Consider the following 18,935-nt stretch of genomic DNA (forward strand, 5'->3'; position numbering starts at 1 on the left):
TGAAATCCCTGAAGGAAACTGTTCTGAAATAATTTGCTTATAGAGTAAGGCTGCTGCTTTGAAGGAGGAGGGCTATTTCCCTGCTGAAATATGCTCTTAAGCCTTCCTATACTGCATTCTCCACACACACATCACTGAGAAACATGCTCTAGAAAAGAATGTGACACTCATGCAGAAAAGAAGAAAGAAACTGGTTTTATTCTCAGACACTGAAGTCTTGTTACGGCATCTAGCTGCATTCCCCCTGACTGGCTTTGCCTGCACAAGGATGGATTTTAACAGGGTAGGGCACCAGATACAGACCAGGAGACCATCACGGGAGGTAAGTGACCCTTTACAATGAGTCAGAGCACATGGCAAGTGTAACTCAAGATAGGGATTTTCCAGGGACCAGTCCACCCCTGCCAGGTGATCTTGTTTCCTCGAAAAGGCACTTCCAGGACTGGAGTTGGTATGGGAGAGATGGAGACAACAGGAGGAAGTACTGGGGGAGAGGGAGGGAGGTGCTTCCCAATTTAACCCATTATGGTCATGATGGGGTGGTGGCTGGGTTGTTCTCAGTGTATCAGAAGAAGCAGCAAAGGCCTGGAGACTGGTGCAGGAGGCAAGGGGATGGGAAGGGGGAAGGCAAACTGGGTGAACTCATTCTGTCCATTCCTTCTTGATGGACAGGTTCCACTCCCAGGTGAGATGGTCGTGCTTGTCATCATCCGTGAAGAAGGATTTGTTGTGGTAGGTGCCTCGAGCCAGCATACCCTTAGGAGCCTCCTCAACGGGCGTCAGGAACTCGTACTCCTCTGGCCGTGGCCCGTAGCTGCCAACCATGAACGTGGCTTTGTCCACTAGGAGAAAACAATCCACAGGGAATAAGCCTCTCACATGGGGAATGATGAGGGAGAGAGGAAGCCATGAGCAAAAGAGCAGGAAGGAGATGGGGGAGAAAGGAACAGCCCATGGCAGCAAAGGAGAGCAAAATCAGTGGGAAAAGTGGGTTAGTGAAGCATAAGGACAGCTGGAAGGAGAACACGGATGGATGGGCAGGTGAACAGGCAACTCAGTTTGTGCACTCTCACATGGATGTACTTGTCCTCATTTGAGACTAATTTGGGAGAAAGCTGAATATTCTGACTGTGAGTACACCCAGCATATGGCTCAAGATCTACCTTGATTTCCCACTACTTCTCTCTACTGGTGAGAAGACACCAGTTATGTGCGCTGAACAGGATGCTGAAGCCTTAGAGGTGGTTGCACAAAAATGCACGTGGGGGCTCTGTGTGCAAAATGGGGCTTTCCTCTGCCTTGTCCAAGCAGAGCAGCACTGAGGAGAACCCACGGCAAATACAGGGCCCTGCACACAATGGGAAGTTTCACAGAGCAGGTCTGAATTTTACCAAGGGCTTCTGAAGAGCTTTCAGAGGGTGGGAAGCTCTACACAGGCTGAACCACTGCACAGGGAGCGGAGGGGACGAGAAGAGCTCTGTATGGAAAGGCAACGTGTGGCAAGCACTGTCCAAGCAGAGTGTCTGTGGACTTTGCTGCTGCAGACAGGGGTGTAGCATACAGACCCCAGAGCTGGCTCACACTGAGTGTGCACAAAACAAGGAACTGCTGTCCTGGGTGAAGCAGGCTTATGCACTCTGCTGAGAAGTCACCTCCTGAGTGTTAGCACAGGGTGGGACTTGGGACCAAGGGGGCCTCTGTCCCAGCCCAGAGCTGCAGAACCTTGTTCCAGAAGAGGGAACACAGAGGCAGGAGCAGTGCCGTGCAGGGCATGCAGGGCTCTTACTCACCCTTCACCCCTGTCCGGTAGGTGTGCTGCACATATTTCAGTCCCGACACAATGTCCCTGTTTACCTGCAGGAAGTAACCAGAAGTGTCAGGAGAGGAGTTTTGGTTCTGTACCTGATGATTTTTCCCCTCCTGAAGGACATACCCATCTTGGCTCCCTACACAAGGGAGCCTCAGCACAGGGCACATTGTACAGGTCCCTAAAACAACTTCTCCATAGGTACCTGGAGACCTTTAGCATCCTCTGTGCAACTCTGTACTTCCCTATCCTTGGCCCAACTTTGAAGCTGACTGGAGCACATCAGTAAGGTTCTCAAGACATGCTGATGAGGACAAAGAAAAGTGAAGCAGGGAGTTCCTGTTTAATAATTTTCATATTGGAAGCCATCCATGGGTAACTAGAGTCATCCCTTCAGCCCCAATGGGTGGGCAGCTACCAGGGGCCCTCTAAGCTCCATGGGGAGCTGGCAAGTTTCTTCTCAAAAGAGAGAGGGACAGTTTTCATAAATCTTTTCTCAAATCTCCCACGGATAGCTTGGGTGTATCCAGTGCTGCTCCTCCCCTCCAGCATGTACTGCCTTCCCACAGTGTACACTACTCAGTCTGAAAACGAGATGGAAAGATCCTTTTACATTCCAGGGCAGAATTCCCACAGTACCAGCCCTTACCAGCCATGGAACTGAGGGAGGGAATTAGAATAACCTGTCTGGCTTCAGGTGTCTCCAGTCAACAAGGCACAGATACAGATGGAAATATTTCACAGCACAAAAGAGAGCTGGAGGTGTCTCAGAGGAGAGCATTGAGGGACATTCATCTCTGAGACAGCAAACCTCAGAGAAAAAGGGAAATCTGCCCTACAGAAGCCACAGTATTAACACCTTCCCTCATCTGTCTCAGGATAATTATCTTTCTTCTATTTTTGCATTCTCTTCCAAGCCCATCTTTGAAGCAAGCACTTGCAGAGATGATCAGTTCAGTGCTGGATGCCACACTGCAGCGTGGCCAAGTTTAATTTTCAGCTGTAAACAGAAGAAATGGCTGATACACTGATTAATGGGAGTGAGGGTGAAATAAGACCATTTAGGTATATCACAACCTGAAGAATTCAGGTATCTTCAGCCAAATGCTACAATATTACATCTTCTAAATGTGTACATGAAGTCCAGTATTACTGACTGAATCAGTACTTCATGAACAGCCATTCTCTCTTCTCTTCTCTTCTCTTCTCTTCTCTTCTCTTCTCTTCTCTTCTCTTCTCTTCTCTTCTCTTCTCTTCTCTTCTCTTCTCTTCTCTTCTCTTCTCTTCTCTTCTCTTCTCTTCTCTTCTCTTCTCTTCTCTTCTCTTCTCTCTCCTCCCTGTTCATTTCCACTTAGTGTGGAGTAAAGATTTTCTAGTGGCTAAAAAGCAAAACCAAACTCAGCCAAAACTACCCATCTGGCTTTTAACCCACTCATTTATCAGTGTGAGCAAACAGAAACCAACTTCCTCCAAGGGGTGAGCAAGCAGAAGTGATTTCCTGGAAATACCTCATCCCTTGTTGGGTAGAACAGCACCTGAAGCTAGGGGAGCTTTTGGGCAGGCATTCTGCCTGGCTCTAGTTATCTGATAGACTGCCACTGACTGGCCTTAGCAACTGAGAAGAAGCAACTGGAAGGAAAACAACTCACTCTGAAGTGGATCTTAACTCTGTATTCCACCCCTTCCTTTAATACGAAGGTCTCTTTCTTGAGTGCTTCGAGGTCACCTGCAAGAAGAGAATCAAGCTGTCAGCTAGAGATGTCACAGCAAGGAGAGACCAGGCACAGGGGGGAAGATGGGCATAGGGTTGCTGTCAGAGGTGAGCATCCCTTCAAAGGATGACACCTGTAAAATGAGCATGCAGACATCCTTGTGAGATTGTGTTGTGTGACCAAATACACAGAAATTCCTGGGTGCTCGTATGTATCTGTGCCCACAGAAGATAATGTCTGAACACACACAGGTCTGAGCACATGTACACAAAGATGTTTATGCACAGACTTGTTGCAGAGCAGATGCAGCAGGGTGTGTATGCTCCATCCATGCCCAGCCTGGCTTGGTGAGAGGAGCGTGTTCCACAGCTCCTGCCCAGCTTGGAAGGCTGCCTGGGCCCCACAGGGGTTTTGGGTGGTTTTGGGTGAACAGGAAGCCTCTCTGCCTCTCCAGGCCCAGCTTCCTCTCTCTGCAGAAAAGCCCATATAAGGCTCTCTCCCCATGCCCCCAGGAGCCGGAACTGCAGTATTGCTCGATTCTAAAGTTTCAATACAGCCTGCTACCCAAATGCATGCACATCCCTTGTGCTCATGAAGTGTCATTGAAAGGAAGCAAGCAGAGATGGCAAGAGAAACCCAGGAGCTCCTACAGCAGTCTAGATGAAGGAAAATACCTCAATATTTTCCTCTGTTACATCAGCTTCTTTTTTATTTATATGTGTATACCTTAAAATAAGAAACAAGGGCTAAGATGACTTCAGAGCTCCTCTAAAACCCACTGTGGCATCCCAAGGACAAACGCTCTTTTAACTTGCAGCATGCCAGGGCCTTTGGTTGTTCCCCTCTGTGACCAAGGGCAGAGCCTGTGCCTACCTGTAAGGTCCATGGTGATGGGTCCTGGAGCAGAGTCACAAACCAGAGTGAGTCGGGTGACCACCACATTGGGAGCTGTTGGGTCTGCAGGTAGGAAAAGTCAGGGGGAAGCTGTCAGCTTGCAAAATTAGATGCAATCAGAGGGGAGGGGAATGACACTGAAGAAACAGGGATGCCTTGCTACACAGAAACTGCATTTCATGAAACGCCCAGTAATGCCAGGCTTCCTTAGCACAATAGGACCACATGTCTACCCAGTCCTTCCACATGGATCCCTCTGGCCTCCATCACAATACCTAGAGGTGGTCTTTCCACCACAGAAAATTTCCTTCTTAGGATCATTCTGAGCAACAAGACCACATTTCAGCATAGGCTGACCCCTTCAAAACCCCCAAAAGTCCTCTGAGACCCACACATCTCCCACCACAAGTCCTTTTCTGATGCCAGCACTCCCCAGTAATCCTCCTAACTCCTAACACTCTGAGCATCCTCCGTGCTTCCTTTATGTGCAACTTTCCACCTGCCCATCCCCAGTCCTCCAGCACAAGCAGTGCATGTCCCTGGGCAAACAAGATCCCTCTTCTTTGAAGCAACAGCACACTGCTGCAGTACATCTCCCCATTCCCTCCCTGTCAGTGTGCCCCAGCCTACCTACTACCACAGGTCCATCTCCCAGCAGGGACTTCTTGTACTTAGCGAGGCTTTCATCATCCTTGTCCAACTCCTGCAGCTCCTGCAGTGTTTTCTGGGGAGGAGGTTTGTAATTGAGTTTCCCATCCAGCTCATCATCATCATCCTCCACATGAGGCTCTTGTGTCTTCTCAGTCATGGTGACTTGGCTGGGTGACAGAGGAGGGGTCAGTCAGTGAGATTGCTGTGGCTTGGGAGTATGGGGGCACTCACTGTGGGCACAGTGTGGCTCAGTCCCTGACAGGCAGGCACCCACCCAGTGCTGAAGGCAGCGGGATTCCTACAGGCAAATGGCGACGGCGATCGGCTGCAATCCAGACACTGCTGTGCTGATATTCTGGCTCAAACACAATTCCCCCCTACCCCCGCTCCTCTCCCTGCAGGCACCACGCGCACACGCAGACCTACACCATTATTCGCTCCCAGGGAGGAGGTGCGGGAGCAGAGGCTGAAACCAGAGTGATTTACAGCCACTCTGCAGCACAGTTGTGGCCGGCAACCCTGCAATTACAAGCCCTAGTACAGGGCTCGCACAAAGAGCCACTGCCACACACTGGAACACAGAGAAACACGAATAAAGCCAAGGACTGATGTTTCGTTCACCCTCCCATACCGGGTTAAAACCCACATTTCACAGAAAGGTCGGATATCTGACAGCCACTTTTTAGATTAGCAAGTCAGCTGAAGCTCTCAAGGAAGCGGGCAGCGAAGTCTATCTGCTGGCATTGCCTGTGCTCCCACTAACAGCTCGCTCCAGGCACCCACCGGGAGTCCTTCCCACTGAGCAGGGAAGCACGGTGGGAAGCCCAGAGGAGCCAGGCACAGCCGTGCTGCTCCAGCGGTGCCCTGGCAGTGAGAGGCAGGAGAGCTGAGCCGCAGTCACTTCCCACTCTTGGGAGAAAGGCTGAAAAACAAAGCAGTGCCCTGGTACAGTTTTCACACATGACCAAGCCATTCCTTGTTCTTTGGCAGCAAGAGGATTTGGTCAAGCTACACAGATCATTCAGTTCACTTCCACTTAGGCTTCTTTGAGACTGTCCCTCCTAAAAAGTCCCCTTTTGCTTCCTTATTTGCAATTTTCCAAACAAATCATTTGTCCTTCTCTGCAGCTGCAGCCTTAATATTTGCCCCTGCTCCCAAAAGTTAAACTGGGAGCTAATGCGATAGTTTTTTCATTTATTAAAATAGAAAAGAAACACACACACAAAAGAACAAAAAAAAGGGAAAAACAACTGTTTAAGGTGAATCATCAAGTGGTGCCAGGCAACTCTGAGTAGTATGCAGACCTCTCAGAGCAATTCCAGTGCAGGGAAGAAAAATAATCAAGGACTGGTACATTGGCATGTTGCAAAGGGACAGAAAAGAACTGACCAGCACACAAACAAGAAGATTCAGTCAGGTATTTTAATTGGAAATGGCCATTGCAAGACGACTTTGCAATTTTGTGGTGAATGAGGAACTAGTACAGAATGGGCACATGGGAAATAAAAGGGAATCTCAACCCAAACAAACAGGAAAAAAAAAACAGGTCCCAGCAGCTGCATAACCCTGGTTCAGTTCATGCCCAGACCTAGGAGTGTGAAATACCCAAATACCATAGGAAAGGCCCCTGAGCTTGTCCTCATGAGAAAGGAAACCAAAAGCTCCCTCCCTAAAGCAGCAATTACACATGCCCCAGCACTCTGTGGCCCCAGCAGAGTCACCTTAGAAAGCCTCACAATCCCCTCAGTGCCATTCCACGTTCAGCACAGGAGGAGGCTGTGGTTAGTCATGACAGCCAGTGCCAAGCCTTGCCTTCCACTTGGGCTCCAGCTGCAGGTCTGAGCACTGACCCAAGCTCTCCACAATACCAGGCTGCATCTGCCACCAACACAAGCACAGAGCATGGGTGCCTGCCTGCCCCCATCCTCCCATGTCCACCTCCTGTAGTTTATCACAGGGGATGGAAAGAGGCATCTCTGCCCTCATGCAGAGAAAAGGCAGAGTCAGGACTGCACCAGAGTCAGACTGGACTGGCTGCTCCTCATCGCTCAGACCTTCCCTTTGCACCACACATGCCACAGAGACTGTCCCTGCTAGCCCCCAGGGGTGGCTCACTTGAGGGGGAATGCTTTTAGGTTCTGAACCTCCCAGAAAGGTGCACAGACAATCTGCCATGCCAAGAGCAAGATCCTGCAGGGAACAGGACCAGCCAGACTGTCTGGGATGAACAACCTCTGGCTCACAGGCGCCTCAGGATGGCACCGATCAGACCAAGTTCTGGCATTTTTCCCCAAGCCATGGACCTGATGCTGCCTTCCTGCCAAACTCCAAGGCAGGCAGTGACCAAGAGGAAAGCTCCCATCCCAGCAGCTCCTGCCCCTACTTGCTGGTGCCCTCTGCAAGCTGAGACACATTCCTGAGCTCAGGCACCAGAGACATCATGTTGCTGTCGGGGTTCCTGAGTTTCTGTGCCACTGCCCAGCCTAATACGGAGCCCCCATTCAGACCAAGAGCCTCACTAAATTGAGAAAATTAACCCTACACTGTTATATGCAAGGAGAAATCTGTGTGCTTGGTGTCTTGCCCTGCCACATTTTTCTTGCCTTTCTGCAGCTCCAGCCCACAGTCCTGCATCACCTGCACCCCTGGCAGCACCCGTGAAACAGCAGGGAGGAGGCAAGGGCAAGGTTAGGGATCCCTGTTAGAGAGAGATGGCTGCAGGAGGCAAAGGCGGAATCACGCCTTGGCGAGAGGTGCGAGAGTCTCGCAGCTGGGCTCTGCCTGTGCCGTGGACAGAGAGCTGCCCTCGCACCTGCAGCAGGAGAGGCAGTCACAAGGTGGAGGGTGGGCACCTCCTCGGCCCCCCCATGCCTCCACGGGGCACAAAAAGGGCTGTCAGAGGGACAGCATTTCACTTGCCCTCCGTCTGCTCATCACTTCTCCAAACCACCCCCTGGCCGATGGCTAATCTCCAGGAAGAGGGTTTAGCAGGGAGGAAGTAATTTTCCGCGATGGGGGAGAAGCGCACCGGACTCAGCAGCGCCCCCAGCCCCGGCCTCCCCATCCCCAGCCCCGGGGTGCAGAAGGGAGCCCATTGCCCAGGGAGCGCCGGGCACCAGCCCGGGATCGCGGGGGCCCCTTCCCTTCCTTGCCCTGCCCCATGGCAGCGCGCAGCCTGGCTTCCCCTCGGGTCGGGCAGGGCTCTGCCTGCCTCCCCGGGCAGGAGCGGGCACCGGCGCCAGCCCCGGAGCGAGGGCGCGGAGCTGCGCGGGGAGCGAGCCGGGGCCGCGCCGTCCGTGCCCGCTGCCCCCGCCCGCCCCTCGCACTCACCGGCGGAGCGGCGCCTGCGGCCGGGGTCCTCCTCTGCTGTCAGCGCTCAGCCTCGAGCTTTGGCAGTTGGAGCAGGAAGGAAGTTGGTGAAGAGAGGAAAAAAAAAAAATAACCCTCACACGCAGCGAAAAAAAAAAAAAAACCCAAGAGCGGCGGCAGCGGCAGCAGCAGCAGCAGCCCACCCGCAGCAGAGGAAGCCCTGGCGGCCCCGCATGCTGCGGCGCTCCGCCGCCTGCCCCGCTTTGTCTGCGCCCGCTCCTTTTGCGCAGAGGTGCGCAGGGCTTTGTCTGCGGAGCTGAGCCCGGCCGGGGACGCGGGAGTGCTCGCCGTGCGCCGCTTCGGGCTGCTGTGCCCGGGAGCGAGGGGGTGATGGCTTTGTTTTCCTCCCCAGGCTTTTATTTTGTTTATTTTCCTGGTGTAATTATGGTCTGTTTCAAAAAGTGGCGCTGATTTATACCGATTAAAATATGCGGAGAATCGGGTTGTGTATTCCTGCGTACGTGGGAAGATAAGCAGTATTGCAAATGAAAAAAAAATGAACCTCATTTTTCCTGCTACCTGCTGCACTTAATCAGCTTATTGTTCCCAACTCCCAGCCCTTCTCACAGAAGCAGTTTCCAAGATCAGCTACCTCAGGAAGAAAAAGCTCTCATTTCCCAGGGTTGATTAAACGATCAAAAAGATTTCACATCCTTTACTTTGTGAAATATCAGCAGATTTCCTCTTTCTTTGCCCCTCATGGAGTGCCCGCTTAGTTCATCAGTGACATAAATCCTTCATGTACATAGTCCTCAGTGCACAACAAATTAGATCATTGGTTTGCAAACAACAAATCTGGGCCTGCAATGACTGATAGACTGCTCTTAATGCATTTACAGCAGCAAAATAAGCAAAGCATATCTATTGCCAATGGGCTTACATTCACTGCCCCAGATCCACATATCCATTAAAAGTGTTTATTGTACACAAATTTTTAAAGGTTGCAAACAACTGAGGCAAAAGGGATCTTCTTTGGGGATTAACAGATTTCAGAAGAGGGGGGATTGATTTTTCTAGCCAGATATTGGTTTCATTTAGGTTATGGGTGGCACAATGATCCTTGTCTCATGAATTTCAAGGGAAAAACAGAGCATGTATCTGTCTGACAATGGATTCCCATTTATCAGGGGCTATAGCCTCAGAAACATTTCAAGCTTCCATTAATTAGTTTCACCATCAAGAAAAATTATTTCATTCTCTGCCACTGCTTTTCACTTCTACACTAACCCTTCTCTTGGGCCAACACAAGGGACCTGACTTGAATACAGTAGTTAGATGAGTTCAAATGGCACCAGGGAAAAAACATGTAAGCAAATGTGTGAGCATACATTGGTGAATTTTCAACCCATATAGGTTTCCTTATACTTGTTTATAATGGACAAATGGGACTAAACCTTTATGCCAGGACCAGTGGCTGAGTGGGATGGGGATGAGAATGAGGAAAGAACAGAGCAAATTCTTTCAACTACAATGCCACTTTATGGCAGCTCATATTGTTCATGTAAGCAGTCCTGGCCTGGGAAAGCTGTGAAGAGTAGGATGTGTTAACTATGGAAAGATTTGAGGAAGCCCCTGTGTCTTGTACAACAGCTTCTTGTCTTGGTTTCTCTGCTGTCTAAGTCTCAGATTTCAGTTTAGAAACTGAACACAGTGTAGCTGGGAGGAGGTGTGGGTTGAGGTTCCTGTTCACTCATGGCTTGGTTTGAAATTCACTTGGTTTTAGCCACTGTGTACAGTGCAACTGTAAGTAGTGTTATTGCAATCATTCTTGCTGAAGAACAGTTGAGATTAGCTTGGTCTCTTTTGTGGGCTTCTTTTTAGTTAAACACCAGACCACACATGCCTTTGTGTAGCTATTTACATGCTATTTCTTAACACATGTGAGCATAAATTAAGATCAGTTTATTCACAAATATGCATAAAGGTATAGGCATTTACATGCTATTTCTTAACACATGTGAGCATAAATTAAGATCAGTTTATTCACAAATATGCATAAAGGTATAGCGATGTGTAACTGTGTGCCACCATATGTATGTGCACTCAACCTACATGGCTTCATCTGCCTAGCATGCAGGGGAAACAGATTTTACTCCTAAATTAGAAATTAGTCAGCATGTAATCATGGGGACATCATGTAATTGCTCTGTGCGTCCTCTTCCTGTTCATAAGCAGTGTGAGAAGGAGCTGTAGACATTGGAATCACACCATGCCAAGCAGATGGGAACCTAGAAGTCAGGCATGATCCTTTGGGTCAGCATATCCAGCATCCTGCTGGGGAACCACGTCACTGCTCTGCTGGAAGGAAGGAAAGGTTTGAACCACAACGGAGCAGGACATCATTGACAGCAAATCTCTGCCACTGAGTATTTCACCTGTGACAAACTGATGCCATGCCATGAAGATCATCTCTTGGCAGACATTGCCCAACCCCAGCCAGTTCTTTTGTCTGTGACAGAAGGAGGCAGGGACAACAGCTAAAGTGTGCCTGCTTTATTGCAAAAAAACATGGTAGAATTTTAAATGTGTTCTTAGCTGGAAAATAATATTTTTTTACTTAAAATATTATGATTAGGTCTTATTTCGTTTTACCCCATTGATAACAACTGATTGTACAATTAGTAGACCACAATAATAGGTGTGATCAACCTCATGTGCCTTAAGTTTATTTCAAAAAGTTTATGCAAAATTTTAAATGCATATCCTTCAACTACACAGCCTGTACTCCCAACAGTCATATGTGTCTGTAGCACCCTATTGGAAACAATAAACCTTGACTTTTTTAAAAACAGTAAGATTTAAAAAATTAGGCATTTTTTTCCTGTTTGAATTTGGATTATTGCCATTAGGTATCCAGTATTTCTAGATTTGAACTTTTTGCAGTGGTGGTGCATTGCAGCTTTGTGCTGCTAAATGTCATCTCCATCTTCTGTGGAACAGGTTGCTCACTGCATTTGAGGAACAGAACTACTTTATGACCTTTAGACGTGACTAATCCAGTAAAATTTTACCTGTTACAATCTCTTATTTTCACCTACTTGTAATTTCAAAAACTGTCTAATTTGGAGCTGAAATTTACCAGGCTGGAAGCTCTGAGGGGAAAAATAAAAAGAAATTTCAGTCCAGGTAGGGAATCCATGTTTGAAATTTTAAGAGTCTCAACAGAGTAATACCTTTAATGCTGCTCTTGTAAAATGATTTGTTTTGGAACTACTAATTTGTATTTTCACTGAACTCAGTACACAGTTACTAACTATGATTTCTATCTAGTGAATAATATTGCTGAATGCTGTCACTGTCATGAGTTTTGCCTCCTCCTCAAGCTTTTTACAGTCCCAGGAAGGCTACAGGTGACACACTGGGATGACGACCTCACAGTTCAGCAAGTTCGCATCAGCAGGTGCAGCAAGGTAAGTGTCAGTTCTGGCCGTGGGTGCCCCCTAGATGGTGTCCCCAGATGGTGTCCCCAGATGGTGTCCCTCTCTACAGGCAGAGATCTCTTCCCTGCAGAGATGGGAGGAGGTAATCCGCTCCTGAGGCCGTCACGAGGGGATGGGAATGGGCAAGGTGACAGGTCCAGGAGCTCAGACAGGAGCTTTCCCTGCCTTGTGGGGGAGCATTCACTGCACCACGAGGTGCCACCCAGCTCTGGTAATCCCAGCACTGCCTTCTCTGACTCTCAGTTAAGTGGGATAAACAGAGCGATACCGCCAATGAAGCATGAATTCATCTCTGAATAAAACACAGGCACAAATTGCCCCAGGACTGGCTTTAGAAGTCAGCATTGTAAGGTTGATCCTGGTGGGCCTAGGAGAGGTGGTGCCTAATTTCTTCTTCCCTGGTGCTACTCACCACTTTTAAGATGCTGCAAAGGACTTTTGCTGCCCTTGGGGTGGGAAGGGAAGGAAGATATGGAGGCTAGATAAAATGTCAGGCAAGGGAGGCATCATGGAGGGCAAGGAGAGAGAAGGCACTTTGGGGTGCCAACACAAAGCCCCTGGTAAAGGTTTAACTGGGTTTTCCAGCCCCAAGTCCCATGAGAATCCTTTCAAACCACCTAGCCACTGGACTTGAGGGCTCTCAGCTGCATGAAGAGCTGACCCCTGAAGACATGAGTGTGTGTTCCACCTCTTCAGCTCCTCCAGAAGTGATTTCTTTGAAAGATGGAGAGATTGGAGATTTAATACTTGTCTAAGCAGCTTTCAGGCTTGTTAAAGTGCTAATCCCATAACCCCTGTCACAAGCCTGGAGGTGTGCAAAGACTTCACATGTCACTTCACAATCCCCTGAGGAAGCAAGGGAAACAGGAAGACAGAGGAAGGAAAAGGATTTTGTGGGGGATGAGAGTGTAGGGGCAAAACTGAGCCATTTTCCTTCAGAGTCTAGCCTGAGGAAGGCTGAGGATGGACAGAGCAGCTCAGTGAGGAGAGAGAAGGAGAGCTAAGTTGGTGGAAGGGGGTGAGTGAGAGCACAGGGGTTGGTGAAGGAAGATGATGGTGCTTGTCATGGGGGAGCAGAGGTGTCTTCTCTGCATCCCCTGCTCTCCAGAGCCTAGCATGCAGGAAAGCGGCTTTTGCTCTCCATCCCTTACTTGGTGCCAGGGCAGAAGTCAGTGTTCTGCAGGTGAAGGTGTCCGAGGGAAGTCACCCACCAGAGCTGGATTTAAAAGGGGACTGGATTATTTTAGGGCCTCTCAGAAAACAGGTGGTTATGTAAGGTCAAATCTTAGCAAGTGTAATCAAATCTCAGTTCTAAGCTGATCACCAAGCAGGGTGTTAGGAGTTATTTATTCAAGCATTCTTCCCTGTGTTGTGACTTTCTTCTGAAACAGCCAGAGCTGAAGCTGGGACTAAATTAGGAGAAGCTGTGGCATCCTCTCCTCCTCTGCTGACCTTGGGAAATCTGCCTTGCCAGCTGCACCCTGACATTCCTGTGCTAAACAGTACTCTCAACAAGGAGCTTGATTGTGTGCCAGAATTTATGGCTTCTAGTCAGTTTGTGTCCAGCCTCTGGCTAGCTCTTAGGTGCCTTATATACCCTGTAGCTCAGGGCATGCTGCTTGCAGCTATATAGCATCTCTCAAAGCCATGAGACAATAATTACCAGCCTCTCTGTGGCAATGTTTTTCCTTTATTGCACTTGTGCTGTTCACATATTATCGTTCTCACAGTCCTGCCTCCATAAACCCCCACAGTGTTATTATTGTGGATTCTCGTGCAAGAACTGCTGTGAGAATTGCTGTTCCTCCCACTCCTTCTTTTTCTTTGATATTGCAGACTTCAGTGTATGAAGGAGAAAAACAAATGTGGTGTTCAACAGAAGAGTCAGTAGCTATTGAAATTCTCAGTAAATATTATCCAGCTTTGTATATTCACAGAAGATTAACAAGCAATGAATGTGCAACATTTGTACATGATGAACGTTCTCCTCCCAGATCCAACAGAAACAGACCCAGAAATAATCCATAGGAGTTTTAAGTGGGTCTTGATGAAAATTGTACCATACCAAGGGAAAGCATGGCAAGAAATCCTGCTACTGGTCACTTTCACTGTCATCATCTGCAGCATCAGAGAGAGTCCTCAGAGGAGGATGTTCCTGTGGGACCCCATCATTGCCCTTTACAGCTGGCCAGTAGGGAAAAATTCCCCTTTTTCCCTCTCTTCTTTTCCTTTATTTTCTTTTTCTTTCCAGAAATAACTTTCAGCATTACAGTCAAAGTACACCATCAGCTGTCAGTGTCCCACAAATAAATCTTCATGGATGCAAAACTGTCAGAACATCCTTTGTGCAACATGTGCATGCTCCCCATGCAATGATGGCTACTAAACAATTCACTTCTTCTATGCTGTGTTTATGATGCTTGACTGGACCAGAAAGCAAGCTGCAATTCCAGGTCCTTGGCACAGAAATATCCTTAGCAGCCTCCCAGTAAGAAGCTTCAAAGCAATTTGTAGGTGTGTGCCTCCAGTGGGAAACAAGAGGGTAGAGGACCTAAATTAAGAAAAAAAAAGGTTGGAATCTGACAGTGGAAGGCCATCAAAAACAAAAAAAAATGAACAAACAAACATTACAACATTAAGCTCTACAGTTGTGCAAGATCCTTGGGGGAAAACAGAAGGCTTTGTACTAGCAGTACACCTAAGCAATAAAAAGAATTTTTTTTTAATTTATTCAGATTTTGATCCCCTTCCACAGTTATATCCACCAGGGATCTGCTATCACATGGCAGCTAGAGCATTTAGCATCCATGTGTCTGGGAGGTGAGCAGCACCCCAAGAGACAAGATAATGGAGCAGAAGAGCTGCCTCCTCTGCCCATTAGTCAAATGTTCCCAAGGAGAGTGTGAGATGCTCCCCAGAAGCAATCATTTCTTTCTGAAAGCCTCAACTGCTACATGAAGAAAATCATAATAATGGTGGCAAAGGGCTGAACTGAATGAGATTGCACAGCAGTGCTTTTATGTGGTAGGAGGAAGAAGGAAGAATGCCTCTTGCGTGGTGTGAAAGCCATGGGAAGATATGTGCCCCCTTAAGAAGAAGGAAGAAACATTTTACCAAAATGTTTAGGAAAAGCCTTCCTTTATTGGGCTGCTGGTTTCCAGGGAGAAAGAATCAATCATTCAAAAAGAAGAAGGAAAAAAAAAAAGAGAAAAAGAGCTGTCAGGAAAGGAGACATCTGGAGGTGACTTGTGTGCAGTTTCTGCTTCTTAGCCCAGTGACACTGAATCATTTGCTACACTGTTTTAAAGTGAACAAAGCTCTGGAACAATATGATTTTCTGATTTCTATTTAAATAAAAACACACTTCTTTTTTTTAACAAGGCAGTATTACTTCTCTGTTTAGTTCAATGCATGATTTTAGAGAGTGCTAGTGTACCATTTAATCACTGTTCACAGGTACATGGCATGTAATTCACACAGAAGGAATCAATTATGAGAAAAGAAAAATCTGAAAAAGGCTCTTGAGACAATACTATGCAAACTCTGTGATTTTTTTAAGGGCAATCACAAGCTCTGATTTATAGCAGTCACATAGATAACCAGATTAACTACCTCGGCTTGATAAAAAAGGAAAAAATGCAAAGTGTTTCTTCAATATATTAATGTTGAGCTTGTTCTGTACATGTCATTCGGGAGAAAAATAATCTTATAAATGAAAAAAGCAGATATTTTAATTGTGGGTAGAGTGAAAATGAGAAAGAAAGGATGCTTTATAAAACAATCTAACAAAGTCAGTCCTATTGTGTCATTACCAACAGCCTGGATGCAGACATTAAGCAAAGTGAGTGCACAGAAATGATGCTCACTAATGATATTGCTTTCTCTTGGGACAGCTTTGCAATGAGCATGGGGATGCTCTTAAACAATGAATCACAAAGCAGTTAGAAACACTGAGCTTTTTGTGCTGCATGGCCAAGAACATCAGTCTCCTCAGCAGATGCCTGCATGGCTGAGTCTTATCTGCAGGTCCATGAACTTTCTCTCCACCACCTCTTCCATATTTACAAATAAGAATGATAAAAATGTAGTTCTGTCTCCTGAGATCTGATGGTAAAAAGGGCTATCTCAAAAAAAAAAAAAAAAAAAGAGGGGGAGGGGATTTCTTTTGGTTTTCCTTTTATTTATGCCAATCAAGGAAAAGTTTCTGTAAGTTACTAAAATCATGCTATCAGCAGTCTTGTGAGTGTGAGATGCTAAGACTTGGCTATCTGTTCCAAGAAAGGCCAGACTCACTGCTGAGAAGAAAATATAACTCTGGTAACTAATGAAGTGTAGGACAGACTACATGGTTTTATATCATCTGCTATAAAAAGCCCCAGAATGTCCTAAAGCATTTGTGCCTGGAAGCCTGGGGCCTCTAATGATGTTCTAACATGTGCAAGTAGAGCACCCTTGACCAAATAAGAAAAGCAGGGACTTCATTTTTCCTGCAGAAGCTTTTGCAATAGCCATTTGGCTTGAGGACTTGTTATGTCCCCAATACCCAGTTTGTAGCACAGACAGGGCCATTGCTGATGGTTCAGAAAAACCTTATCACTTAATTCATATTTCCTCAAAGGACCCTTTTCTATAGGTTGGTCATGGAAATCTCCCTCTCGAGCCCTGGCAGTGGAAAAACAGCCTCTTTCCTCTCTGCCCTATTGCCAGAGAATAGGGTATGAGTGGGAGTATCAAGATCAGGCTCTTCTGCAAGCTGAGCTCAGGGACACTGAACATAACTTTTGTATCCAGCAGCAGGCACAGATTCCCAAAGTCAGCACACCCTGTTTATTGCAGTCTGTTATGGATGTTTCATCCCAACACCAAAATAACTGTGGGAGATTTCCTGAAGGAAAAATGATAAAACTCCCCAGGACCATGCCTTCTTCTCTGCATTTTTAATGGACTGATTTGCATGCAGTCAAACAACCAAATATCTGTGCAGGGAAAGCCAAGTACCCTGTATCTGTGCTTCTTTTCTACACTAGCATAAATGACACGAGGCTTAGGAGCATGGTGAGCCCTGCAGGGGCAGGATTACAGCCTGTGAGTCCTCATTTGCAGGCACCTTACTGCACTGAGCTTCTCACCAAAACACTGTTGACATGACAACCTCACTGATCTTCTATGAGACCAACAGACAGTCCCTTTCTAAATCCAGGTCCTACCATGGTTCCCTCACCTCTGGGATCCAGAGGCACTTGGTAGGCTGCCTGTCTTCAGGAGGGAAACAAACATTTTACTGCCTGCTTATTTCCCTGCTCACTTCCAGTTGGGTATATCTTTGTGGCAAGTGATAAATCTCTATCAATAATGCACAAAGTCTCCCAAGTATGTGGCACAAGCTTGTAGAGATACATTTCAAAAGTTCTTGTGCCCCACGCCAGCCACAGCCCTTATCAGCTGCATCCCTGAGTCTGTGCCTCAGCTGGGATTTCCTCCCACAGTCCCATGAGCTCAGTCAGCCTCTGGAAAAATCACTGTCTTGTAAACTTGTGTTTTCTTTGTCATTCAAGTGAGCTGCTATTTCTGGCATAACTACTGTTTCCATGGCTACACCAGCTCATAAATAGGGTCAGAAACCTTGGAGATGTTTTTTTAAGTGATTCCTTGGAACAGAATATAATCTGGCTGGAGGTGATGAAGCTCCTGAGTTTTCCTTTGAGGCCACGAGGACTGCACTCCTGTTACCACCTGGACACCATGGTTTCCAGTGCACCTCTGCTCTGGATCCAATGGCAACTGTTGTGGCCAGAAAAGATGGCACTGGCCTTCCTGGGGAAGAAAAGCCTGGGTAGGGAGGAACAGGGATTGGGTTCTCAGTCCCTGGGCAGGACTTGTCACCCATCTGGGGCAGCAGCCGGGCACAAACACGAAGCAGGTGCCTCTTGCTCTTGAAGGAAGCTGTGCACCCACAACTCTGCAAAGTAAATGCTACCCACTTTGTGACAGGAAGGGAGAGAGAGTATGGATGGCGAGAGAGGACTGATAATCCTGGGAGATAAAGAAAGAACATGAGAAGTGGGGCCCTTTAGGGAGTTTCTGTCATGTTTTGTCAGTGGTAAAAAAAATATCTTCATGTCACACCATGGATTTTTTTTTCCCACAGTCCACTTCTTGTTAAAGGGAAACGAGACAGATTTCATTGGGAAAACAGGAAAACAAAGGGAGTATTTTGAAAACAAACAGCCTGAACATATGTAAATTTTGAAGCCTCAGGAAAGAGCAGTAGAGGGCTGTACAGCTGATTTCCCCAGCAACTTTACCTACATAGAAGAAGGCAGAAGGGGAGGGGGAGCCCCTGGAAACCTGTCTGCAGCAGATGGAGGCATGGGAATGAGCAGCAGGGATGGGAGGGAGTCTGCTGCCAGCAGGCTGCACCTCTTTATATCCACACAAGCAGGTCCCTGCCCACAGTAATCACTTCTGCTGTCAGAAGAGGATGAGTGCAATCAATCTCCACACATTTGTATACAAGCTCTAGTCATCACAGGGAAAGAGAAGATGCCAACAAGATGCTACCCCTGTTCTCTTTCCTGTGCCCAGAAATTACTGCACCATCCTCTAAAAGCTGTGTGATTGTCTGAAATGTGTGGGAACGTGTGTTTGCTCCTTCTCTGCTAGATTGAAAGCCTCTCAGCTGCATCTAGGATTTACTTCCCAGCTTTTCAGTGCCCACTCAAGGGCTAGGACCTTATTGATTTGTTTTAATGTAAGCTAAGAGTCTCGCTGAAGGATTTATCCTGTCTAACTTCAGCATCTGAAGGGTCAGAGGCCCCAGCTATGGGACTCCTGCTCAGCACCAGTGCAGTGCTGCACTGGTGTTCCCTGCCAGGGCCTGTCACACCAGTGAGAGACTGTCCCTTCGTGGCCATGCACAGTCACACCCCTGGCTGGCTTGGCTGCTCCAAAATCTCCTCCTCCAGCCTCACCCAAAGACAAATCCCATCCATCATCAACAACCCCACACTTTGGTTTCCTTCTGCCCTCATGTTGCTCTGATTCCCCTGCTGCTGCTCCATT

The 18,935-nt window shown here is 47.5% G+C and overlaps 1 protein-coding gene across 1 annotated transcript; it reads right to left on the bottom strand.

The window, feature by feature from the left end:
• Positions 1-179: 179 nt before the first annotated feature.
• ARHGDIB (Rho GDP dissociation inhibitor beta) lies at positions 180-8,528 on the bottom strand. The gene is made up of 6 exons (XM_066550280.1): positions 8,395-8,528; positions 5,044-5,231; positions 4,393-4,476; positions 3,457-3,533; positions 1,791-1,854; positions 180-842 (listed from the first exon to the last, which is right to left on the bottom strand). The coding sequence occupies exons 2-6, from the start codon at positions 5,219-5,221 to the stop codon at positions 643-645; spliced, it is 603 nt and encodes a 200-aa protein (XP_066406377.1). The 5' UTR covers positions 5,222-5,231; positions 8,395-8,528; the 3' UTR covers positions 180-642.
• Positions 8,529-18,935: the final 10,407 nt, after the last annotated feature.

The sequence above is a fragment of the Molothrus aeneus genome, chromosome 5 (assembly GCF_037042795.1).
Source record: "Molothrus aeneus isolate 106 chromosome 5, BPBGC_Maene_1.0, whole genome shotgun sequence".
Taxonomy (NCBI): Eukaryota; Metazoa; Chordata; class Aves; order Passeriformes; family Icteridae; genus Molothrus; species Molothrus aeneus.